The sequence below is a fragment of the Ixodes scapularis genome, unplaced genomic scaffold (genome assembly GCF_016920785.2).
Source record: "Ixodes scapularis isolate PalLabHiFi unplaced genomic scaffold, ASM1692078v2 PGA_scaffold3__209_contigs__length_174095766, whole genome shotgun sequence".
Classification (NCBI taxonomy): Eukaryota; Metazoa; Arthropoda; class Arachnida; order Ixodida; family Ixodidae; genus Ixodes; species Ixodes scapularis.
In genome coordinates, this window is record NW_024609868.1 from 58,116,212 (window position 1) to 58,143,415 (window position 27,204).

The window sequence follows — 27,204 nt, forward strand, 5'->3', positions numbered from 1 at the left end:
TTCGGTATCAGTGCCGTATGTAATACTTCTAAACATTCCAGTCAAAATATTGTCAATTTTCTTTTGCCATAACGTAGAACAGCCACCATACATGGTTATTCCATAGCGAAGAACACTGTATGCCAAAGCATTGATGACCATCTTTTTAACATATTGTGGAACAAGTGATCTCATATTATAAAGTAGACAGGAAACACGTCTAAGCTTTTTACATACAGTTCCCATGTGCGTATTCCATGAAAGGTCACTATCAAATTCAATACCTAGATATTTCACATGGTCCACATAACCCACTGGAGTGCATTTACACGAGGGACAAATTGATGAATGTAAAAATAGTGGCGTATCTGGGATAACAACTTTTAACGGATTCCGGAAACACACCAGACGTGTCTTTGTGTTGTTAATTTTTAAGTCATTTTGTTGAAACCATTCAATCAAATGTGCGGTTTCACGTTGGAGAATAAAAATTGATTTTTCGTTTTCTATATGGCGTGACAAGAGTACAGTATCGTCAGCATACTGATATAGTTTGCAGCTAACTATTGAATTTGACATTTCATTGACAAAGACATTAAAAAGTAACGGAGACAAGATAGATCCTTGTGGAACTCCGGATTTCAAGGCGAGCTTTGAACTTCTTTTGGGACCTATGTGAACTTGTTGAGATCGTCCAGTTAAATAATCTTTTAGTAGCTCCAGAAATGGACCTCGGAAACCAATATGATAAAGCTTTTGGAATAGAATGCTGTGGTTAACACTGTCGAATGCCTTTGAAACATCCACAAAAAGGGCACATACGACCTCATTTTTTTTGAACGCGTAATGTAATTCATCTGCAAAATCTTCAAGTAATGGCTGTGTACCCCGTCCGTTGACAAAACCATATTGATTATTGGATATGATTTCAAACTTTTCAAGAAACTGACTCATTACTTGGAATAAATGCTTCTCTAAAATTTGACTTATACAAGACAAAATCGAGATTGGACGATAATTTTCCACCTTACGACGATCTCCTCCTTTATGAAGAGGCTTAACTTTTGCATTTTTCAGGTTATTAGGGATTTTTCTTTGTGCAATGAAACCATTTAACATATGCAGAAGGACATGTTTAATTGCATCAAAATTGCGGATGAGGTCATTTGCTCTGATATTATCAACTCCAGGAGATTTTCTAGGTTTAAAACTAAGCAGCAGACTTTTCAGATCATATTCTGATAACTCAGGAAGGAAAGCTGACGCCATGTTCGAATCCCTCGAGGGAATCGAATAGGCAACATCATTCTGCGGAACGCCGGAAAACTGTGCAAAAGTTGCGTTAAATTTGTCAACAACTGAGCATGTAATTGGGCCAAATGCTTTTTCAAGCTCCTCATCTACCGAATTTGAAGGCTTCTTTCCACGGAGTTGGTTGAGTAGAGACCAAGTTTTTGCTGCATTTGATCTTGCACGATAAAATTAATTTTGAAAGTGTCTCCTCTTGGTGGCCCGGAGGAGCGCATTTGCACGATTACGTGCGCAACGATATTCAGTTTTCAGTTGTGCATTTTGGGGAGAACGTCTGCATTTTCTCCACAAAGTATCCTTATCCTGAATGGCTCGTAGAATATTTGCATTCAACCAAACATACTCCTCACGGCGTTGTCGAATTGTAAGAACTTTTTTGGAATCTTCAATAAAAGAATTCCAACTTAAATGAAAATTAGAGTAGACTTCGTCGTAGTTTACATTCCCTAACAAATCTTGCCACTGGTAAGCCGAAACCAGTTTGTCAAATTTTTTTTTATCTACAATCTCGACCTGCTTTATTTCAGGACTTGTTTGTTTGATTGTCACCTCACAAATTACTTGACACGCTGTGAAATAATGATCCGCCAGTTTTTGCAATATTACTGCTGACGTAATAATACAAGATGACGCACGCAAATGAATATGATCTATGCATGATGATACTAATTTATCTGTCATGTATTCTTCCCGTGTTGGCGAGTTAATGACGTTCACAAATCCTACGTTGGATAGGACATTGAGATAGTCGCAGACAATTGAGCTTGATGTTTTCAAAGAATCGATATTAAAATCCCCTATAAGGCAAATATTTTCTATTGATGAGAGTCCCGCTAGTACTGTTTTTAGCTCGTTTACGAAAAGAGTCGGATTTCTGGAAGGGGGCCTGTAAAACGCCAACAGAGACCAGGAGGAGTTTTTGTTACTCAGGTTCAGAGAAAGCGACTCTGAATGAGCAAAATAAATATCGGTAACCTCACTTAGCCAAACTTCCCTAACTAGTATTCCTATTCCACCACCCCTGGCGCCTTGTCGCGTGCGAAAGAAACTTTTGTACCCAGAAAGAAAAAAAGTATCACACAGGTTATCATCGACGTTAATTTCAGTTAAAACCAAGACATCAAAATCTGTGCAACTATTTTTAACGAGTGCTGAGAACTGATCCCAGTATTTTCTTAGACTTCTGATATTTACATGCAATAAGGTAATCGCCTCACCAGAATGAGGACATAGCACTTCACTGGGACATTACGGCATAATAATAATAATAATAATAATAATAATAATAATAATAATAATAATAATAATAGTAATAGTAGTAATAGTAATAGTAATAGTAATCTTTAATAACTAATTCTTAGAGTCAGGATCAAGTTCCAGGTCTTATCAAAGCCTCAAGGGCTTGTGGGACTAGACCCAGCAGTTGCAGCAAGCTTATTGAAAATGTTCACATTGTCACGTACACACACTCACACACACACACCTACAAACACGAATCACACACCGATGACATCTTCTGCTCCAGGCGCAAGTTCACATTTCTGTCGGTCTTGAAAAAGTGCAGGAAAACACGTAGTCTCATCAGAAAATAAACGCACACATACGCAAATACAGTAGCCCGAGAATACAATGAAGACCGTAGTCGTATCGGAAGCAGGAGCGAACTGCCAAGGCCCAACTTACTTCCTCCAAAAAAAAAAAAAAAAAGAAAAAAGGACGCGCGCGTTTTTTTGCAGTATTGCTTTTCTGAAGGAAAAAATAAGCTTTTTATACTTTCCAAAAAGAAAAGAATGAAAGATATGCGCCAGTCACAGTTACTTTGAAAACTTACTTACACAATTACTTTCATAAAAAAAAAAGTTTTTCGTGTTTTTTTTATATTTTCATCAAGAAAAAAAGAAAAAAAAATCCTAGTGAGGTGCAAAATATTTCTTACAATCACGTTTTTAATGATAGCTCAAAACGTGTAAACAAAAAAGTGAACTGAAAAGATTACCTTATAAAACTAAGGTAGAAAAAAGAAGATGGATGGTCACTGTTTTCGCACATCCGAGAACATGCTTCTCAGACATTTTTTCAACATTTTGTTTGAGTTAATGGAAAGCAGAGATTCTGGAAGACCATTAAAAATTTTCGGGACATAAAATGTGCGCAGACTTTCACCATAGTGAGTTCTCACCCTAGGAGTGACGAAACGTGGAACAGATCGGAGTTCACGAGATGGAGTAGACGCGAGCTTGAAATCACTTTTCCAGAAATGCCGCCAAACGACAGTTTGAAGGAAAAGCGAGTAAAAAGACGGCAACTCAAGTGAAATGAAGAAGTTAGCATTGGATGAAAAGTCTGTTGTATGCGACACTTTTTAGAATCCCTTTTAAAACTCGGTCATTTCTTAAATGCCAGGAGAGTGAACAATTGAAAAAGACAGTTATGCCGTACCTTAGTACGCTGTAAGCTAAGGCGTGCATTATGTTCCTTTTAACTGACAATGGTATAAAACCTTTAATCTGGTACATCATGCACGACAAGCTCCTCAACCGTTGACATACGTAAGACATATGAGTGTCCCATGTAAGATCACAATCAAAGTGAATACCTAAGTACTTTACTGAATTAACATATTCGACAGGTCTACAATTACAACATGGACAGTTGGAGCTGTGAAGGAATAGTGGAAAAGTCAAACTGACATTTTTTAAAGGATTACGGAAGCAGATCAGTTTTGTTTTCGAAGCATTTACACGTAGCTTGTTTGCCGAAAACCAGTCAATAATTTTGGTTGCGTCTGCCTGAAGCATTTTCATAGCACGCTGGTAAACTAGGTGCCGAGAAAACAAGAGTGTCGTCCGCATATTGAAAAATTGTTGAATTTGTCATTGCCGCAGAAATGCCATTTACGTAGAGGTTGAACAGTAAAGGAGAAAGAATGGAGCCCTGGGGAACTCCAGAAGTAAGGAAAACTTGAGAGCTGCGGACATTGTCTACTGAAACAACCTGTGTACGATTTGAAAGAAAACTCTTGAGCAATGTATGAAATGGTCCCCGAAAGCCGATTCTATAGAGTTTGTCTAAGAGGATGTTGTGGTTCACGGTGTCAAACGCTTTGGCTACATCAACGAAGAGGGCACACACATACATGCTATCGTCGAAGGAAGAGTGCACAATATCTGAGAATTTCTCAAGGAGATTAGTTGTACTACGACCAGCAACAAACCCGTATTGACTTGGCGAGATTAAATTGTATTTGTCGAGAAAACCGGACATAACAATAAAAATATGTTTTTCTAATATCTGTGAAATGCAAGATAGTATTGAGATTGGCCCGTAGGATGACACTTGGTTTTGTGCGCCACCTTTGAAAAAAGGAACAACTATGGCTTGTTTTAAGTCATCAGGCACATTACCAGTTTCTATAACATTATTTATAAGAACGAGGAGCACGCTTTTTAAAGAGTCATAATTCCGACACAAGTCTCTAACTGTAAGGCCGTCTACACCCGCCGACCTGAATCGCTTAAATCCAAACAGGTAGGACCGCAACTCAGCTTCTGAGAGAGAAGGAAGGAAAGCAGATTCAGAGTGAAACGGAGTTCCGGGTGTCGAATCCACCGCGCTATCAATTGGCACAGTGATAGAGTTAGCGAAAAAATTATTAAACGCGTTGACAGTAGTCGCCATATCAGTCCCAAAGTGTTTGCGTAATGTCTCAGTTACGTTCTTTTTTAGATAGCCACGAAGCTCATTGACGACAGTCCAAGTTTTCCTGGAGTCCGAACGAGCGTCTGATATTTTTTTCGCGAAATAGGTTCTCTTCGTTGACCGAATGAGGGCATTGACTCGATTTCTTTGCATCTTACATTCTAGTTCGAGAGAGGCATTGTTGGGGGATCTCCGAAACTTCTTCCACAGTTTTTCTTTGTGACTTATAGCTTCAAGAATATCTGGGGTGAGCCAGGGCAGTGAGGGTTTGCGTTTTTTAACATATACAACGGTCTTCGATAACTCCCGGAAATTTCTAATGATGTCTACAAACATTGAGTACAGGTTCGTGCTGTTAACCGAGGATAGGAATTCATTCCAATCATATTCTTTAATTAGTCGATCAAAAGTGTTGAAGTCAACCCGCTCTAAACGACACGCACTTTCGAAATTATTACCTTTTCTGGAGGGAAAAACACATTTACATGCGACAAAATAATGATCTGCAAGCTTTGGTAAAATGACAGCGGAGTGTATGGAAGCATCTGGAGCTCGCACGTTTACATGATCTAGGCAGGATGATACCAGATTTTCATTTAATACTTCTTCGCGGGTCGCACTCTGAATGGTAGGTATGATTCCATGCTCGGCAAGTAGTGATAAATAATCACAAACACAATTTTTGGAAGTTTTCAGGGTGTCAATGTTGATATCTCCCACCAAATATAAATGTGCTTCATTAGACAATTCTCTCAAATTTTCCCTCAGCTCCTCTAAGAAGCCAGAGCAGTTGGACGAAGGAGGTCGGTAAAGAGCAAGCAAGCAAACCGCATAGTTAGAATTAGAAACCTTTAGCATCAAGCTCTCCGAGTGTTGAAATGTGACATCAGTTTGAGTTGTTGACCATGAGTTCTTTATAAATACGCCGATTCCTCCTCCTCTAGTAATTGGCCGTGTATAAAAGAAATTTTGAAATCCTAAAATATTAAACTGTGAGAGATGATCAGCACTGACATTGATTTCTGTTAGCACAATTGCATCAATTTGGTCCCGCATTTGATCACCAACTGTCTTAAATTCATCCCAGTATTTTCGAATACTGTGAATGTTTATGTGTAAGACCATGAAAGAGTCGGTTGAAGAAGAAGAAAACGAGCTATTAAACGAGAGAAAATCGGCGTACTGTAAAAAACTAGCCATGTCGGTTATGTGATTAGGTCCAGGTCACTTCTCTGCTGAATCCGTACCGGAGAAGCGCCCTCATCTTTTTTGGCATAAATTCGAGCATTTTTGACCCACACAAATTTGTAACCGCGTTCTTTTCCAAGTGTACGTGCCTGCCAGAAAAGTTCTCTGTTGGTTTGAGTTAAGCTGTCGTTGAAGTACAGTCTTTCGGGTGGATTTTCACGAGAAAATTGCCTGAGCTTGCTACGTGCTTGCATCCATTTGTCTTTAGTGGCTACAGATGTAAACTTGACCAAAATAGGTGGTTTTATAGATCGTTTGCCTGGTAGCCTGAAAACCGACACGACATCAGCTGGTTGATGTCCCGGAATTCCTAGCTTGTCTGCCAGCCCCGCTAAGATGGAAGGGAGAGCCTCGTCGGGTTTGACGGTCATTCCATGAATTTCCATAATATGTTGGCGACCGCGTTGGTCAGCGTCGTTCATTTCGGTTTGGAGGCTTTGGATAGTATGTGCCTGTTCGCAAACCGTGTCCTTTAGTGAAGCCACTTCTGTACGCAGCTCGTTCATGTCGGTCGCATGAGCAGACACCGTGGCGAGGAGGCTATCGTATTTCTTTCCTAGGAAGGAAATGGAAGTTTGAACCTCCTCCACAGTCACTTTCATGAGATCTATGGTAGGCTTGAGGAGCAAGAGCTCATTCACCTTTGCGGGAAGCTCGAGCAGTAAATTTACGCTAGCCTTCAGAGAAAGTATTGAATCTAGCTTTTCGTTGATGGTCAGGATTTGCGCCGCGAGTGTCGTGGTTTCGCAGGACGAAATCGAGTCAGAGCTAGCATCGACCCCGTCTATATCAGCACGATTGTTCTTAGAACGGCAAACTTTGCACCTCCATTTTTCTTTTTTGTCGGGGCTCATGGCAGTAAACGTGGACTCAGCAATGCCGGAACACGTTTTCCCGAGATGATAGTTATGCTCGCAAACTGAGCATGTCATAAGTCTACCATCAGGCAAAATGCCTTTTTGGCAAGCGTCGCAAACAAGGGACATAATCGTCGAATTAAATGGCATTAAACTAAGTAGAAAAACTTTAAGTGCTGTAAGCACACCTAGGCAGGTTACACCAGCGAAACAGTATATCAAGAGCAGCTTGGCACGGTCACCGAGAAAATGGAACTCCTCAAAGCACTGATGGTCGGTTACCGGCAAGGCTCGTCCGTGGATGTTCGCTGATTGGCCCAGGGTTGATGTTGAGTCGCAGAAAGTCGCCGAACGTCACGGATGGGCATGGGCAACGACTGCTGACTGAATGGTCGATGTATGGTAATGGCGGTGATGAACGGGGCTGCAGTCGCGATCTTCGAAGCAGTAAATCGGAAGCCACGACTGGATGTCGATCCTTGAGCCGGTGAGATGAGGTCGCCTAACTCCCTGTTAAACCATTTAGCAGGCAAGTTAAAGGTCATCGAATAAAGATTTTAAATTACATTTCTCAGAGCGATTAGAACGAATACCCGGACATATTCACTTCTTCTTCTTCAATCTGTAATAATAATAATAATAATAATAATAATAATAATAATAATAATAATAATAATAATAACCTTTTAGATGAGCTAAGCGCGAGTTTAGAAACTATGGTGCCTACCGATAAGCTTTCTATTGTGGGTGACATAAACATTGATTTACTAAAGCCTTTCAAAAGTGCCGTCTTTGATTATTTAAATATTCTGGCAAACTATGGTATTGACAGCGTGATCCAGACGCCTACTAGAGAAGAGTACTTGTCCATTCAAATGCTTAGTTCTTGTATCGATCATATAAATATCAGGAACTCAGGGGTTCCTGCATTTTCAGCCGTTATCAAACATAAATTGGCAGACCACTACTTTGTGGCATGTCGAATATACGCCGAGTTTATTTCTGAACAATTAGAACGACAAAACCAAATATCCATAATGAATGCAAGTAATTTTGATAGATTAATTTCTAGATATGATTGGAATCGGGTCATTGAAAATTATAACTATCACGATGCCTATTTAAAGCTGGTTGAAATATATTCAAGCTTTAGAGCCATGAGCACGAAAACTGTTACAGTTAAAAAACGCAGGGAAAATCGACCGTGGTTAGCTTCAGACGTTCTTTCTGCTATAAACGAAAAGGATATTTTATGGGCACGATGTCGTCGCTCTCCACAGAAAAAGGAATTAAAACTGCAATTTCAGGCGCAGAGGAGCCTTGTAAATGCCTTCGTTCGCTCAAAAAAGCGTCACCATTTTCATGATAAGTTTTTTCAATCACGATTCGATGTTTTGAAGACGTGGGCTCTTGTAAATGAAGTCAAGGGATGCTCTACTAGATCGTCTATTGACGATACAATTAAGAAACATTTTGGAAATGACATGTCACATGTTGCAAAAAGATTTAACCGCTTTTTCGCGTCGGTCTCGGGTGTGCTGCATGATGAAGATGTCGTTCTCTCTAATCTTCAACGCTCCTGCTCAGCATCCGCCATTCTACCAAACATTACGGCAGAAGATTTACACACGCTTTTATTTAGTTTTAAGCCCGATAAAGCACCCGGGGCAGATAACATCCGCCTTGCCGACTTGCGGCGCAATCTCGACGCACTAAGTAACATCCTGCTTTACGCATTGAGCGGAATTATAAACAGTGGAGTAATCCCTATTGGTTTGAAAAGTGCAATTGTTAGACCCATTTACAAAGGGGGTAAGCGTGACAGTGTTGAAAGCTACAGACCGATATCTATTCTGCCGTGTTTAGCCCTAGTATTCGAAAAGCATATACTGAAAACAATGACCATGTTCCTTGAAAAGTTTGATATGTTATCACCGTCCCAGCACGGCTTTATTTCTGGGCGTAGTACCGACTCGGTTCTTGAGGAATTTGTTAACACATTAAACGGAACTTTTGTCAACAACAAACATGCCTGCGCACTTTTTCTAGACGTTTCGAAGGCATTTGATTCTATTAGTCATAAAGTACTTAAAAAAATTACGACTACGGTTTCGGGGTGCCTTTTTTTGTATTCTTGAAGATTTCTTAGCGTATCGGACGCAGCACGTTTCAGTTGGCAAAACCAGCAGTGTCAGCATAAATTTGAAAGCTGGAGTGCCTCAAGGGTCTGTTTTATCGCCACTATTGTTTATTCTTTACATAAATGACTTAGCCAAGACTGTTTCCGGCTGTGATATTTATCAGTATGCCGATGATACTTTGTTAGTTTCTCCGCATATTAATTATTGCAGTGCGATTTTTTTACTGCAAGCCAATGCTACCCGGGTAATAGACTGGTTTGAGGTAAATTGTATTAAAATTAACATTGATAAAACAAAACTAATGTGTTTCAGGAGTCCCCTGAAACCTAAATGTCCAGACATTTCCTTTGTGTGGCACTCATCGACATGTACGCGCTGCATTTGTGCACCTATTCGATTTGTTCCTTCCAACAAGTATTTAGGAATCTTCTTCGACAGTGATCTGTCGTGGAATTCTCATCTAAGCTATGTTGCCAAGCGACTGCGAATTGTATCATGTATGTTGTATTCTACAAAGACCTTTTTTCCATTTTCTGTTCGCAAGATGATAGGCAATGCTTTAGCCTACGGGTTGCTACGGTACCGTATTACTATTTATGCAAACTGTTCAGTGCTGTGGCAAAATAAACTACAGAGTATTTTGAGGGGTGTAGCGTACACGTCTATTTCTATGCCGAGTGATGAATTATTTGCATTCCTGTGCCTGCCGCGTATTCTAGCTCTATTTAAAAGATGTGTAATTAGTAAGCATGCCTGGCAAAGTTCTTTTAAAACGCCTCGTGTCGTGGAACGTGTTTTGAGAGACGGTGAACGTTTCATAATCCCACCTGTTTATACAAAATATGGAAAACGACTGCGCTCATTTTGTGTACCCGAACTTTTTAACGGCTTACCGGACACGTTTTTTGGGATAACCACAAAGCGCCAATTAAAAAAAACTACAAAAACTATAAGAGCAATATGTTAAAGTTATACTTACGTTTTCGTTTTCCTGTTTACATGCAATGTTAGTCCCTTTCGGCTTTATATCATTAATTTGACCCTAATCTTGAATAATCTGCAGATAGCCCCCATGCTGACTTTAATCTTGGTTTCCCTTTTGGCCTTTGTCTCCAATATGAAAGAGCAATAATCGTAACACGTCCTAACATCCTGACTGATGTGTATGTGTCTGTGTGTGTGTTTTTTCTTTATTTTACATTGTTATTTTGCATGATATCTTTCAATGGCTAGTTTGATGTTTCATTACACCGCTGCCGGGTTCAGTCCCACAAGCCGCTATTGGCTTGACGGACCCGCATATGTATGTATTATATTTATATTTGTGCAATAAAATTTATTATAATTATTATTAATATTATTATTAATAATATCTCTTTCTGCTGTGCAAGCTTTCAAAGCTTTTTGAAATGGTTGTTAACATGTATTCATCATTTTCCTTTAAATGCATACTCATTACTAACCAGCACGGCTTTGTTTCTGGCAAGTCGACGACCACTAACCTGGTCTCTTTCACATCAACAGCCTCTGGTGTTTTATGTAAACAAGATAAACACGATGTTGTTAATTTAAGTCAATCTTTTGACCTGGCCGACCATAGTATATTAATATCTAAGCTTTCTTACTACCGTGTATGCGGTCAGGTGCTCGAATGGTTTAGGAGCTACATACAGTACTAGAGAGAGAAGGTTTCGTTCGAGTTAATCATGTAAATTCCAAGACATACAAAATAGATTCAGGCGTGCCTCAAGGCTTTGTTTTAGGACCCCTCTTATTTTCTATATTTGTCAATGATGCTTCTGCTGCCCATCTCGCATTCATATTTCTTACGTATGCCGACGATATTAAAATGTACCGCAAATTCGCAAACTCGATGACTGCACGAGACTTCAGGACGACAGGAGTTCATTCAATGATTGGTGCACAGCTAACGGGCTTTCTCTAAATCGTTCTAAAACTAAAGTGATGACGTTTTCTCGTAAAGCTCAGAACGTCTGTTTCGCGTATCGTATTCATGGGGACTTACTGTCGCGTGTGAGTAGTAGAAGCAATCTCGGCGTTTTATTTGATGCAAACCTACGATTTGATGACCACGTAAACAAAATAGCGAACCCTTGGAATCGCATGTCGCCTAACAAGGGAATTTAACAACCCATCTGCATTCCTTGCACTTTATTGTTCAATGAGTTTTTCCTAGTTAGAATACGCGTCGGCTGCGTGGAAGGGCATTTGCAAAACTAACTATTTAAGAATAGAACGTGCGCAAAGGAAATTTATCTCTATTTTCAAATATCGTTATTTCAATGAGAACAAGCGTCACCAGAACTATGAGGCTGTACTGACACACGCGAACTTACTTACTTTACACCAACATCGAAAGAAAGGGGACTTGTTCGTTTTCAGAACTCTGCATGGTTTGATTGATTTTCCGAGTCTCTTGTTTGAAGTATGTACACCAGGGTCCCGCGGGTGTCTACACGGCTCAAATCGTCATTTTATGCTGATATAAATCTTAGTCAACACAACTCAAAATTTCGATTAGTAGAGTATCATAATTGTTACTCCGAAGAACTTGCTATTTTTAACTCGTGCCGTCAGAACTTTGATAAACAGATGACACACCTGTTCGTGTTGGGACAGAGTTAAGCAGCACGAATTATTTAAACCGATAGCCTAAAAATGTACTGCCTGTGCAGTTTGTACTTTTTTTTTACCATGATGTGAAGTATATTTGCTTCGTTGTATTGTAGGAATTAAAATATGATATGATATATTTTTGTTTTGTTTTGACAACTATACTAATGTCTACGACTTTTGTGCTATCTTGTAATACACTACTGTCAAGGTGCGATAGCCAGCCATCCTCTCTTGCTCATGCCGTGCACCACGGAGTGTGTTTTCTACTCGATGTGCGACGGGATGTGTACATATATGTACATGGTCAATATATTCATGGTGTTTGTGTTTTGGTGTCGTCAATTTTGCGTATAATTTGTTGTGTGTGCAAGTACCGGTGTGCCAGAACCAAGACCGTAAGTTTGCTCCCGGGCACCATAAAATTTGATTCTTGATTATTATTATTATTAAAAAAAACTATTACCTAGATAATGCGTGGCTATGCTACTCCCGCGTTACTCGCGTGAAAAAAAACGTTGCAAGCGCGATATACAGCGCCATAGCCTCCCTCTTTATACAACTATTCCCACGGGCTAGATAGTGGCATCAAAGAAGGGAGTCAATTTTTTCTTTCGCGTCTACGTTCGGAAGGCGCTTTTTTACGGGCCTCGGCTCCAAGAAGCTGAAATCTGCCCGTTCTCAAGGGGGCCGCCGGGCGCAATTTCTACACCTCGTTGAACCTTAGAAAGTTTTACGTCCTCGCTAACGCAGGAACATTGTGTGCTTTTGACCTCGATGGCGTACAAAAGTTCGTAAAAACTGCTACACGGGCCGTTTGCGCAGACTATGAATGAGGGGCTTCGGGCGGTTGCGCACAAAAGCAGTGTTCGAGGCTGAACGATATATCGATCACGCAGTACACGCCTCGGTACTTCAAAGAACAGGCTTATCTTCTTGAGATGTTTTTTTTTTGTTTATTTTATACTTGATTTTACAATTTGTGTCAGAAACATTTCACGTTAATGATAAAGAGGAGTTGTTTTCTTAGATAGCTGAATCTAAAAGGTTGAATCTAAGTGTGCAGTGTTTTTATACGCTCTATGACGTTTGGTTTAGAACTAAAACAAAATCTACGCTTTGTCAACGAGCTTGGCGAGATGTCATGATCACTTCCGCAACGTAGTATTTTTTTTTAAGTCTAAAGATATTTTGATTAGACAATGCCAGGTGGTAGTATAGTTAGGAAGCATCTTCAGCAAATATTTGAGGAGGGAGGTTGTGCTACCATTGACGTCAGAAGTGGTAAAAGTGTAGAGACGCGGATATAGCATTTTCATGAAAGTGGAATGCAGAGAAGGAACCAAAAAGAATATTTCCGATAAAAATTTGTCGACACATGGGTTCAACTGTTTTGAAGGTGTATACTAAACCGTGCGTGAACAAACGCCGAAATTCGTTATACGCATGCGCGGCCAAGTTTGCAAAACGTTCCATATGCCTTCACGAAAGAGTGTGCTGTGACGTGGATGTTCCGTAACATCCAACAGTTTAAGAGACTGTTTAAATAAAATGTATAATAAACGTTATTCAGTCAGTGTAAAACAGTAAGAAATATAAATTAAAGGGGTTTTAAAGGGATACTGAAACGAAATTCGAAATGTACCCGTCGTGTTCTGAAATGGGCTGAATATGATCCACAATATCCGTAAATGACAATCGCACGTTTGTATTTTGAGCCTGGTGGCTGTATTTTTTTTTTTTGGTTATAAACGGAGAGCAGCCAGCGGAGAGCACGTGACATCCGGCGCAATCGTGACGTAGCCTGTTTCGGGACGAGCAAAGCTCAACGTTGGCAAAGCTTCTTCGAGGCTGACGTCGACAAGGCGAGTGCAAGCGGGGCATCTCGCCGCTGCCAAGCCTCTGCTCGTGTTGGAAAGTGCGTGCAATTACAAGGTTGCCAACGCTAGATTCACGCGCACGCTGCACAGGCTTGCACGCATGGGGCACCGGTGAGGCTATCGTTTTAGGCGAGACAGGCATCGTCACTACCTGTCAATGTTCCTAGACTGACATTACAAACGAGGCTTCAGCGACATCCACCAGGTGCCATTTGCTAATCGTTCAATTCGTTTTAAAATTCCTTTTCGTGTATTTATCAACAGGAGATTGGGGTGTCCAATGTGATACCGCTTCCTTGAACACGTTTAGACCCAGAGCCGTGTATTGGGAGAGTTTGGCCAACAGGCGGAGCAAAGGCCACCGCCAGCGCCGAATATTCCCCCCGCGCTTAGAGCGTAAACTAAATTTGTGACACAGCGTCGACCAATCAGGAGACCGCGACGTCAGTATATTGCAAACGACATTCAAAGCGTGAAATAGAGGCGTTCAATCTCGGCCTCTCTGCTCCATCTCACAAATGTCGACAGTGAAGACAAAGGTACAGGCGCGTGAACCTAGCTCAGCAAAACGCTTTTGTTTGTACGTGAACTCGTGCATAGGAGCCACTTTCCAAAGCCACGCGCTTGTGCCCACGCCTTTCTCTGCACTGCTGATGTTGGCTTGTTAGAACAGCGTCCTGTGACTGGCAGAAAGAAAACAGTGCCAAGGGTGGGGCGCGCGAGCGTCTGGAGACGCGGTGTCCCGCTCGGCTTGTGCGCTGGCTTTGGCAGTGCTTTCTTTCATCGTCTCAGCTGAGACGCCGTTTCTAGCAAGTTGGCCCTGGTTTGGAGCGCACGTTCGTTTATTCTACACTTGAATATTGCGTGACGAAAACCTCGCACGCACAAAGTTTTCAGTCACTGAGAGTTACAGCTTTTAACTCTAGCGACGCTAAAACGGCTTGAATTAGTCGTGTCACAAATTTAGAGCTCACGACCACCGCTAGGGGCTGTTTCGCGGCCTGTGGTTGGCCCCGAGATGCTCGCCTATTCAAACCAATGTATGGCCAAACTCTCTCGATAAACGGCTCTGGTTTAGACCAAGAAAAAAGCGCCAAAATTTTGTTGTGGTATCCCTTTAAAAGGCGACATAGATCGCGGTATTCATAAGGTCACCGCTCGAATATTTAGGTTTCTGTCCTTCAAAAGCACCCCGAATAAAAAGAATGATATGAATGTGTCAAATACACATATAAAAATATGCAGGGTGTTTAATTTTTAATTGAAACAAATATATATATATAGGTGAAGTAAGGTAAATATAAAAAAAAAAATGGACCGGGAAAGGTTAATAAGTCAAAGATGCGTACTGTCGGAGTTACTAATTTGAAGTTTATTACGACGTTTCGAGCGGGCCGCTCTTCATCAGGTCCTAATGTTATATATATATATATATATATATATATATATATTGTTGCGTTGTTCTGGGACCAAGCAAGGAGACGACCGTTTGCGGTTCGGCTTTTTAATTCCAAACTGACCGCCACCGGCGCGAGCCCCTCGCTCGTGTCCGTGGCGCCGAGACAGCCCGTCGTCTTCTTCCTCGTAGCGATTGCCCGGGGAGAAGCGTAGGTCGTCCAGACCGAAGGGTGCAGGCGTTGAGGGGGATGAGGAAGGGTGCTATGGTGTGAATGGGGGATGGTACGGTTTTATGCGGCTGACGTGAACAATGTCTGTTGAGGTTCGACGGCGATCGTGGAGGGGTTGCGGGGTTGCACTCTGTAGGTCACGTCGGAGATTTCGGCGATGATTTTGTAAGGCCCGGCATATCGATGAAGCAGCTTGGTTGCTTTGCCTAGTTGTCTAGTTGGCAGCCAGATCCAAACTAAGTCGCCGGCAGAATACCTTGCAGGCCGATGGGTGGCGTTGTACTGCAGGGATTGTCTTTGCTGCGAGGCGCGGGTACGTTCACGTGTAAGTTGGCGTGCTTCCTCCGCTCGACAGATCATCTCTGCAACGCTGGGAGAGAGCTGGCCTTTCCGGCCGATGGTAGAGGTTGGTCCTTCCTCGCACCTCTGCTGCCATCACGTTGCTTCGCAGCAACCGCCAACTACCACCGGCCGGAATGGCCCAAGGTGAGCAGCAAGCCGCTCCACTTCGCACGGGATCCATCCTATATAGTCACAGGGACCCCCCCAGCTTTGCCGGCTTCGGGACAGACGACGTCGAGGAGCGGAGCGGCTTCGTACATTCGAAAGGGCAAGCCTCCATAATGCCTGGGACGACACGTTTAAACTCGCTAACGTCGTGTTCTACCTCCGCGACACCGCCAAGGTCTGGTTCGACAACCAAGGGGACCAGATCAGCTCGTGGGATGATTTCAAGACCAAGCTTTCTGACGTGTTTGGTTGCGCGGTTAGCCGCAAAGAAAACGCAAAACACGCGCTTGCTTCTCGTGCACAGACGGTGGGCGAGGCAGTAGTCACTTACATCGAGGCCTGCCTAGCCCTCTGCAGACGCGTGGATCCTGCAATGCCCGATTCCGAGAAAGTGGCACATATAATGAAAGGAATCGCCGAAGATGCGTTTACTATGCTGGTATCGCGCAACCCAACTACGGTAACTCAATTAAAGGAGGAGTGTCGACGATGGGAAGCGCATAGGAACCGACGCGTCGCTGGCCAAGCCATAGTTTTCAGGCTGCAAAACTGCGTCCCCTCAGCATCAGCTCCGACTAGTGAGCTGAAGACTCTCATCAGAGACCTCATCAAAGAGGAACTCGCGCTCCTGTTGCCGTCGGCCCAGCTTCCTCTCGCAGCTGAGCAGCAAACCACGATCAAAGACAGCCTTCGGCAGCTCATCCGCGAAGAATTATCGGCATCGACTCCAACTCTCACAGAAATTCTGTGCGCTGCCTCACCCGCACGCTACCACAAGAACTCCTTCAATCAGCCTGCCAAGACAGCCCGTCGTCTTCTTCCTCGTAGCAATATATATATATATATATATATATATAAAATACGCCGTGAAAGATGAATTAATGCGGTTTGAGCAAGTGAGTTTTACGGCCAGGGGGACATGATATAGGGAAATAATCCTCACGAAAAGTCGTATATGACCTTAGACTTGTTAATTAATATTCTAATGAGTGAAAATAAACAAACCCTTCCAATTAAAAGTTTGCCGAGCGTCATCGAAAACCACTAATTTTGTCAGTTTTAGGAAGATTTGCAGGGTAGGGGCTAAATTTTCCACCCGTGCAAAGGCACGTAACGCTGGCGGTCCGAAAAGTCAGATGATAATCTTTTCATCCGCAATTTTTATGCCGTCTGCGTTGCGTCTGTGGCACGAGTGGAAAATTTTGCGCATCCCGCGCTTATCATGCGCTTCAAATATTCATAAAATTGACTAATTTAGGAATTTTCTAGGATACTCAGGAAGTTTCTAATTGGAACCGTATGTTTATTTTCAATAATTAAAAAAGTTGATTACCAGATTGTAGTTATTTATCCAACTTATCGGGACGATTAGCCCCTATATGTTCCCCTGGCCGTGTACCGTACCTGCACAAAACGCGTTTGCGTAACCTTCGTGAATATATATTAAAACAAAACGTAAAGCAAAAACGAGAAAGAGAAAAAAAAACCTGTAGAAGCAGTGACGAAATATTAAGTTTCACACGTAAACGACGCCCATAAACGTGTATTTAGAAATCCTCTCCCCACAGGAAAGCTTGTCTTATACGGGTCGTAAAAGTCTCTAAGCAGAAAGGTGTCTATCTCGATTACGGCGTCTTTGGGTGTTCCTCCGACAAGAGTATCAGCAGTTCATGCTAAATTACGGCTATCAGGAAATGTTTTAGATTCGCTAGCATTTAAAACATTTTCTATTCTTACTTTTGTATCTTAACTTTCATGTGGAGATCTTGGTTACTAAACCAAGTTACCTCACGCCCTAAAAAAAGCAAAGAAAAAAAATATCTATCATTACACAAACGACAACAAGGAACATGTGTACGATTTTTATGATTACTGGGAGTGCGCTGCAGAGCCCAGTAATCACTCCCGGATTTCCGCGGCAAAACCCCAGGGATTATCCGATCCCCGCTCCTGTCCGTTTCGATCTGGATGATCATCTTACGGGCTTGCGCGGTCGTGTAATCAGTACCGATGACGTTAAAAACAAGAGGTTAGCGGTCGTATATTGCACAGGGAAAATTGCTCGTCTAGACACCAGACGCAGTCTCGAAGTTGGCTAACCTCCCGCTGTCTGAGCCTCCATACAACAAACTTAACTTTTGTTCCTCACTGCAGTACATCACATACAATGCGACTCAACGTTAAAGGGACCCAGAAAAAAGAAAAAAAAGAAATTGTTTATGATTTTCCAGGCGATTTATTATGGTTGTCAGAAGGCTACCCAATCAATAATTTGCTACAGCGTCACGTATATCTTAAATAAAGTAAAAAAACGCAACTGCTGGAAACCGAAACTGGACTGGGAAGGAGGAAGAAATACAGAGGAAGAGAAAGTTACCAAAAGTCACGTGGCTGTGCTACTTTTTTTTTTCAGTCAACGCATTTGAATATTTTTTGAAGACACAACAAATGGGCATCATATTTTTTGTATATTTTTAGTATTGAGTGTGTGCTTTCGATGACGCACGACTTTGAATATCTTTGGCGGTTGTGTCTAAACCATAGAAAATGGCACGTGACCACGAAAAAGAGAATGAGCGCGACTCAAACTGGCCAGTTCTCGATCGGCGGCTTTCGGGCAGAAAGGAAACTAATTTTGAACTTGGAATACGTACGACTAAATATATTCAGATATATATAGTCGTCCGGACATCAAGATCCAGGAATCTATGATCCGCCCCGCGAAAGAGACAATATTGAAAAGTGATTTTACCAAGTGTACAATCCATGTTAGAGTAGCCCTCTGATTATGTTTTATTTAGGTTAAGCGTGTTGCCGGTCGTCCTGTAAAATAAGATAATTTTCACTTGCGTTTCCGGGCTTACAAGTGATACGTATATTATTTAAATTACTTTAGCTTCTTTAACAACTTTTGGTGAGCTTGTATTTACGGCATTACTTCGGCTGTTTGTACTCCTTTTTTTTACTGATTATGCGGCACGTTGGAAAGCGTATTGTTTTGGTTTCATGTTCACGTGTACCTTTACACTCCTGTAACAGCCCCGAAATGATTAACAGGACAAACAAATGAACAAACAAACAAACATACAAACAGTTGAACAAACAAATAAAACCTACCCAGCACCATGCGGTTTCTACCAGAGAACAGGGATAGTGACGCGAAGACAGATGAGGAATGAAAGTGCCCTAGACGTTCAGATTACGAAATTGATGACTGCCGATTGAAGAAGCTAATTCCTTTCCAAATGGCTTTACAAGCAGGTGCAGCGATCGAGTCGTTTAGTATCATTCCATATTTCATGTTTCGGGGCGGCGCAAGGTTTTAGCATATGTCCAAGTCTAGTATCTTTGTCACTGCATCTCAAACACGTGCAGCAGATCTCATTAATTACGAGCGAAGTGAATCAGGGAGGCGTTGTCAAGAAAAGATTAACAACGTCCTTCGTGTCCCCCGAGACCAGCGTCGCCCCGTTCTTATTCATTTCTACGTGCGACCGATTAATTTCGCGAGCGAAGGAAATTGGGGAACCTAATGACTTTCTTCCTTGTGCTATAGCTAGCCTATCGTTTTATTGTTTGGCTTCGTAATGGAAGTAGAATTGCTCTCTGCTTCCAATATATTTCGTGCCTCGGACCTTCGTGGCTTTAAGGGCGAATTGCAGACAGTACGACATATATGGACTGCGGATTACTGCTGCTAGAGAACCAATTCTGTCCGGCTTTGGCGCACTTGACATAAAGCCTGGGGCATTAATTACTAAGAGACGTAGATTGTTCGCAGAACGAAAGGTCGAAGGTCAAACCGAATAAAATGAGAACAAAAAATAATAACGTTGGAAACATTTGTGCTAAGACGCCTGAAACGTGTCTCCGATTGGTCTGTTTACCGTCAAATTCCGCCCGTGCATCGAGAGTGCTCCGCCAAGTGGCAATCAATGACGTCACAATAGCCGGAGTGTCACGCTGTCGAATGTCGTGATCCTGGCGGTTGGTCATAGAAGTTTCGGCAAAAAGCACGAGTAAACGCGAGTGTATTTGTCGCCATGGCGTCCCAACTGCTGGCTGCCGAAGCTTCCCTGGACTGTCGAGCTGAAGAGCGACCCTCAGCGCAACGGGTGCCTTCCACATCCACCACAGCTGCCGTAACACCTCCAGGAACGCGGCCGGCGACAGCAGGACACTTCCATGACGTCATCAGGCGGAAATCGAGGGACAACTTTTAGAGCGCAGCTCTTTAGCCCGAACCACAGAGGGCGTATTTGCGACGTATTTATTTACGGGCCTTTTGGCGGGCGTTATCCCGACGTATACAGCGGGCGTCGGGACGAGCGCTTCCTCGGTCGACGTAAATACGCGCGTATTCGGTGATCCGACCGAGACAGATCTCGGCGCTTTGGCGTATTTCGGCATGGAGTATCCGGAAGGCGTACGGCGGGGTGCTGTCCAATGAGTTTCCAAGATGACAGCCGGAAGTTGCTCGAAAATCGGCTTGCCTAGCTATGCGGCCGGCTGGCTGGCTTGACTCAGCCGCCGAAATGGGAGCTCGCTTGTCGCGGTCGCCAGTTTATCGGCAAACTGTACGAAATCGCTAAATCCTTTCGAACGAGCGATGAACGATCGAAAGAGAAGAAAATACCATCTATGTTGCGGGCGACGTGAATGATTACAAAAGGAAGGGGTTTGAGCAGAGATTGCGGCCGTCCTCCTGTCGGGTGTTTTTGGCAACTTGACGTTTACAACGAACATTTATGAAACAGGTATTAGCAAATTAGGCTTTGGTTGCTGATTAACATTCAGTTATTTCTGTCCCCTTGCGGAACGTTATAATATAGCATCCAACCTACATTTTGCCTCCCTTCATGAAAGGCGCGAGTCGGGCTACACGGGCTACACTGCACCAAACGCCGTTAAGACGTCGACAAAAAGCGTCGTGTGTGGTTTGTCGACCTGGCCCTCTTCTCTTCTTTGAAAAAAAAAAAAAAAAAAAAAGCGCCCGCCAAATCCCGGGATTACGCCCGCTGAAACGCGCGTAAATTCGTCGAGAATACGCCCTATGAGGGCCGGCCTTTAGGCGCCCGTTTCCGGGTTTCGCGGCGTCGCCGTTGGCGTCGGCGTAACCGCGCTAAATTTAGCGGGAAAATTGACGTCACGTGACCTCAGCACCAATTTAATTCTCCACTAAATTTAGCGGGAATAATTACGTCACATGACTTGGTTTCATGTCACCTATGAACAAATTCAATTTCTCCGCTAGATTTAGCAACAAAATTGATGTCACGTGACCTCAACAGAAATTCGATTCCCCGCTATATTCAGCGGGGAATTGAACTGCTGTGGAGGTCATTTGGCGTCAATTTTTGAGTTAAATTTAGGAGAGAAACTGGGAGGAGGGGAGGGTATGGAGGAGGAGGGGCATACCCTCCCCTCCTTCTCCTCTAGAGCTGCGCTCTAATTTTGCGTTCCAGAGGTCGGTAAACGTCTTTAATTTTTTTTTTATTGGACGCGGTAGACGGAACAGTTGGAGAAGAGTCGCAGGCCCCGTATCTTGTACTCAGTGGGAATTAGAAGTTTTCGCACAAACGTCAATCGCTAACAATTAAGGCCTCTTCACACATACAGCGGAGCGCTAAGCTGGCGCTACGTGATTACTCCAAAGAGCGCTCATGTGGCGCTTCCTAGCGCGTGACTTAGTTCTAATATAGCGCTCGATTGGCGCTTTTGTTGCGCCTTGTTAGTGTTTCAGTAGCGCCTTCTTAGCGCTTCTTGTACTGCGGTCAATAGGGAGTTTTCGTAGGCCGCGTTTCCCCCTCCGCTAACCGCTCATTCACACTGGAAGCGGATCCGCGTTCGAGAACCGGTTGCGAACGCGGTTGTATAAAGATTAAGTACAATTGCACGCGCGCTCGATGACATCAAGCGCGCGTGCATTTGACCGTTTCCGAGAAGCGTTCTGCGCACGCGCGAGCGCCGGATGCCAAGCGGCGGAAGTCGGAACGAAAAATCGAGGAAATTCGGAAGGAGGCTGTACTATATCAGCGAGTAGAACACGTAACTGCAGCATATATATAATTGTGTTACACAAAAAAAGAACGTCGACGGAAAGGAAAACACGACTTTTGGGTGGACGCCACGGATTCCCCTCTTTAAAGTCGCGTTGGGCAGGCGCCGCTGCTCAGAGAGCGAAGAAACTGGTAGCGTAGCCCCCTTATCGATCGGTAGCGCAGGTAGGTCACTTCCTCGATTTTTAGCTCGTGCAGCCTCCGCCTGGTGCCGTCGGTATGTGGAAAATGTCCATTGTACTGAATCTTTATAGAAACGCGTTCGCAACCGCTTTGCGAACGCGGATCCGCTTCCAGTGTGATTGAGCGGTAAGTCCTCCGCAACGAAGAAGCCGCTGCTGCGCCTGCGCGCCGATAGCCTTGACTGCAGAGTTCCGGGTATCGCAGCGGGTTGCGGAGGGCGTTGCGGGACGGTGAAAACGATCTACGAAAACTCCCTATTGATGTGGATTAGCGCGTGCACTGCGGTTCCGGTTCCTGTGGCTGGGTGTGCATCAACAGTATCACGGCGGACATGTTGGACGCTGAAATAGAAGCGCGACAAATTTATTCATTTACCCTAAGGGCCCTTTCGGGCATTACGTAGGGGGGTATTCATAGAAAAGGAACACGTTGACAGTTGTAATACACAGAAAACAGAAAAAAAAAGAAAGGAAAGCCACGGCACACAAAAAAGCAGTACATATAATCACAAAGTTCAATTGCTGCACTTCAATGGTAACATTATACAAATACAAAAAGAAAACCAAGGACTCACTGCAGAACTATGGCTTATCTGCGACGAGGGGCAAACATGAGTATGTTTTTTGTGAAATGAAAGGAATCAGGAGATTTAAAAAAGCCTGATAATCCTCTGTCACTGCGATATCATACGGTAAGGCATTCCATTCAGAAACAGCAAGGTTAAAAGGAGAGCATTTGTATAGGTTAGTGCGTGCAAAAATTGGGGTTACTTTGTTGGGGTGGTCTAGCCGTGGGAAGATACGGTTAGCTGGAACAATGTGTGTTTGACGGAAAGGTGTAGAAGAGTGATATATTTTATGAAATAAAGAAAAACGGGCGATTCGCCTTCTGTCCTCGAGAGATGCGAAATTTAAGGACTCTTTTATAATTGTTATACTACAAGTTGTTGAATAATTGCGTGTTATAAACCGGGATGCTTTATTTTGGAGAGACTCTAATTCATTAACTAGATAGGCTTGGTCGGGATTCCAAATAACTGACGCATATTCTATTTTGCTTCGTACAAAGGATGTATATGCCATTAGTTTTGTTTTTGTGTCAGATAAAATCAAGTTTCTTCTCAGGAATCCCAGGGTTTGGTTAGTTTTTCGTAATATTGTCTCGATATGTAATTTCCAAGATAGCTCTACTATGAGGTGAACACCTAAGTACTTAAATGATTGCACCTTTTCTATATCTACACCATTAATTTGATAAGTATGCTCAGGAGTGTTGGTTTTTGTAGTGAACGTCATATGTTTCGTTTTATCCGTATTTATCTGCATTTGCCAATCAACAGACCATAGTGAAATTTTGTCTAGATCCGCCTGAAGTAATGCGCTATCAGAGGGGGAAGATATAGTTCGGTAGATGACGCAGTCATCTGCAAAATGCCGGATCGTGGACTGAATGTTTACGTGAATATCATTAATGAATAGTAAGAAGAGAAGTGGCCCAAGTACTGATCCTTGTGGTACACCAGATTTTACGGCTATTGGGGGAGAGATTATATTATCGATAACGACACACTGACGTCTATTTGAAAGAAAGTCTGAGATCCATTTAATGACACCCGTTTCTATACTAGCATCTGTCAGTTTTCTTATTAACCTTGTATGCGGAACACGATCAAAGGCTTTAGAAAAGTCAAGAAAAATTGCGTCAGTTCCGGGGGAGGAGTGAATACTTTTATGAAGGTCCGTAATTAACTCGAAGAGTTGAAGTTCACAGGAACGTCCCTGTTGAAAGCCACGCTGGTTTGAAAAGAGAAGGTTGTTAGTCACGAGATACTTCATAGTCTGAGAATAAATTATGTGTTCCTGTAATTTACATGATACGCAAGTAAGAAAGATGGGTCTGTAATTTGTGAGGGAGTTCCGATTGCCAGATTTGTAAATAGGGATGACATGGGCCAGTTTCCAATCGTCGGGTAGGGTTCCAGTAGAAAGTGACTTTTGAAAGAGTGCTCCTAAAAGTTTGCTGGATATGTCTTTCGTTAATTTCAGCAATTTTGTGCTTATTCCGTCCGGACCAGGGCTTGAATTTGTTGGCAGTCGATCTATTGCATTGGCAACTCCCTCACTGGTGATGATAAAAGTGTCCATTTTAGCGGACGTTGAAGATATTAACATATTATTAGTCGAGGGCATTTCATCCGTGAAGACGCTACCAAAGAAAGAGTTAAATGTCTATGCTGTCTCCAATGTGCTCAAAACACTACCCTCTTCTGAAAAAATAGAAAGGCGTAAATTCTTTGATTTAGGGTTCACCACACACCAAAATTTCTTCGGGTTGGTTTTCAAAATGTTAGACAGGTCGCTGTTAAAGAATTTAAGTTTGGCTCTCTCGATTTCTTTTTTGCAAGACCTTGAATGTGAACGATAAGACTCCCAGTCGTCCTGGAAGTCCGAACGCTTGACTTTTGAATAAAGTCGCTTTTTCTTATTTATACACCGTCGCACAGTTGTCGTGAACCAGGGATTACTAGCACATGGTAAAATATAAATTTTGGGGATACACATCTCTTTCACCTCAATCATTTTATTTCGGAAAGACACTCAGCTGTCATTTACTGACCGGCAATTCAGCAAATTAAAATATCGAAAGAAAATTCAGACAACATATTTGACATTTTTTGAAGGTAGGCCTTTGTATAATCAAATATCTGTTTCTTCAGAACGTCACGTGTCTGAACGGGGGTAGTAAAAACACAATGTACCATATTGTGGTCGCTGATATATTCTAATACATTAACATAAATAAAATGGGGATGAGTAGTTAGAACTAAATCTAGAATATTGTCGTTACGGGTTGGCTGGCTAACAATTTGTTAAAGCTGAAATGCTTCCATAGTATCTAGAAATTTTATACATTGCTGTTTGTTTCCACATAGTTCATCAGCTACTTTCATATTCCAGTTTATACCAGGTAAGTTAAAATCGCCAGTCTGTATGATGGGGCAGCTAAAGAATCTTGCCTGTACCTGTTCCAGACTTGCGTTTAAGTTTTCCACAAAATCAGAGGGGCAGTCGGGTGGACAATAACACACACCAATCAAGCAAGACCTGAAATTTAACCGCACCGTCACCCACAACATTTCAAGAGGGCTCGGAATTTCAATGCGGGAAGAGATTACTTCATTTTTAACAGCGATGATAACTCCCCCGCCTCGTGACGCGCTCCTATCTTTTCTATACAGCCGAAAAGTTCTAGATATACTCAGTTCACAATCGGAGACTTCCTGGGTAAGCCACGTTTCTGTGCCCATAACTATATAAGCTGAACAGGCTTCAATGCTGGAAAGTAAATGATCTTGCTTCGGAAGAATGCTTCGGAAGTTGGCGAGAATAAAAGAAAGCCGTTCCCGAGATTCTATCTTGCCTTTGTTGTTTTTATTAGCTTCCCGTCGGGTGTTTGGTGAGGTGCGCGGTGTCGACGGGGTGCTTATACCTTCTACCACCATATCGTTATCTGCGTCATATCGATAAAAAGTATTATTTACCAGTAGTTTATCGTAATAAAGCTTGAACTTGCTGACCCCAAACCGTAGCTTTGCGAAATCGCGTAGCTTCTTCCTAATTAGTTGAATGTTTGGTGAAAAATGTTCCTCAATCCAAACGCCACGCAACGCAGAGTCCCTTAGTTTGTACGCGTTGCTCTTACATACGCAATTGTGCATATGTGTGTGGACGACTTAACGACAAGAAGAGCCTTCTGGGTGCGCGAAATCTTTCGCCACTGAGATATCGACGGGTACCCGCCACACTTTGTTCTCAGGCTGAGGAACCGAGAGACAGAGCTTTTTTGATGGTGATTATTTTTTAACTGCGTGTCTTTGAAACCAGGGTCACGCATGCCTAATAGAAAGCGATGAGGTCGTACCCAATCAATTAGTCGCTCAAAGTCTATGACTCTGGATTGTCTGCCCGACCGTTTGTTTGGAGATCGGCTCTTTTTTTTTCCTCTTCTTTGAATGCCAAAAAGAAAACAGCACCAACTGAATCGCAGTGCACGCGCTGCTTCGCAGCAGCAAGCACGGTACAAGGAGCGTGAAAGCGCTTACACTGCGCTGCTGAAGCGCTAACAGAGCGCCTACTGCAGCGCTTCTGAAGCGCTAACCGAGCGCTACGTCACGCGCAAGTCGGTGCCACATGAGCGCTACTTCCAGCGCTCATGAGGCGCTAACTGAGCGCTCCGCCGTATGTATAAACCGGCCTTAAGTGTGCAAACGCTTTCAGGCAGCTGTGCATGGGCGCCGCCATAACCCACCTTCAGTTTTTGTTTGCTTGGGAGAAGAGCGTGTTGGTTTAAGTCAAGGATGAAGAAATAATAAAACAATTAAAACAGAGACAACTCCGCGAACATCACAACGAAGTTTCTAAGGCCTCTCCATATTCTTATCATCCCATAGTCATACATGCCCGTTCGTGTTTGCGTTGTCATCCCCTCTTTGATGACACAAAAATCCTGGAGGGGCATGACAACAGATTCGGCAGGGAAATCATAGAATCATTCGCCATGACCACAGCAAAAAACAACGTGTCAAACCCTTCCCTCCTGCTGACGAAAACTGAGGTTGAATTTTTAAAATCCGAGATAACCCTACCACCCTGACTTGCACTTCGCGTTTCTCTTTTTTTTCCTTCTCTCCCCCTTCTCTCCCCTACTCCTACTGGGTATAGTCGGCTGCTCGCTGTTGAAAGTTTACTCGTCTGTTGCTAGTTGAAAGATGTGGTTGTTTTGTCTCTGTTTTAATTGTTTTATTCTTTCTTCATCCTTGAGTTTTTGTTTCTTCTTATTTCGTTCGCTTCACCTCATCACTGCCACAGCAAAACAGGTTCTTGCCATTTTATGTGCTGCTGTGTCTTTCTCCCCAGCATAGGCCTTTGTGGAGGCTGTTAAGATAACAAAATGCGGTTTATAGCTCGCCGGAACAGCGGCACTTGCCAAGCTCCTCGTAGCACCGTCGTCCTTCTCTTCTTCTGGCTCTACACCAGCTAGTCCCTTCACGTGCGGCTACCGCCCTAGTCACCTGC

The 27,204-nt window shown here is 42.9% G+C and overlaps 2 protein-coding genes across 2 annotated transcripts; both read right to left on the reverse strand.

Moving 5' to 3' along the window:
• Nucleotides 1-6,194: 6,194 nt before the first annotated feature.
• Nucleotides 6,195-7,091, reverse strand: LOC121046419. The gene has a single exon (XM_040500644.2). The coding sequence runs from the start codon at nucleotides 7,089-7,091 to the stop codon at nucleotides 6,195-6,197; it is 897 nt and encodes a 298-aa protein (XP_040356578.2).
• Nucleotides 7,092-22,710: 15,619 nt separating this feature from the next.
• LOC120841776 lies at nucleotides 22,711-23,214 on the reverse strand (the record flags this gene model as incomplete). The annotated part of the gene is made up of 1 exon (XM_040212742.2): nucleotides 22,711-23,214. A coding segment is annotated over one exon (504 nt), but the record flags the coding sequence as incomplete, so codon positions are not given.
• Nucleotides 23,215-27,204: the final 3,990 nt, after the last annotated feature.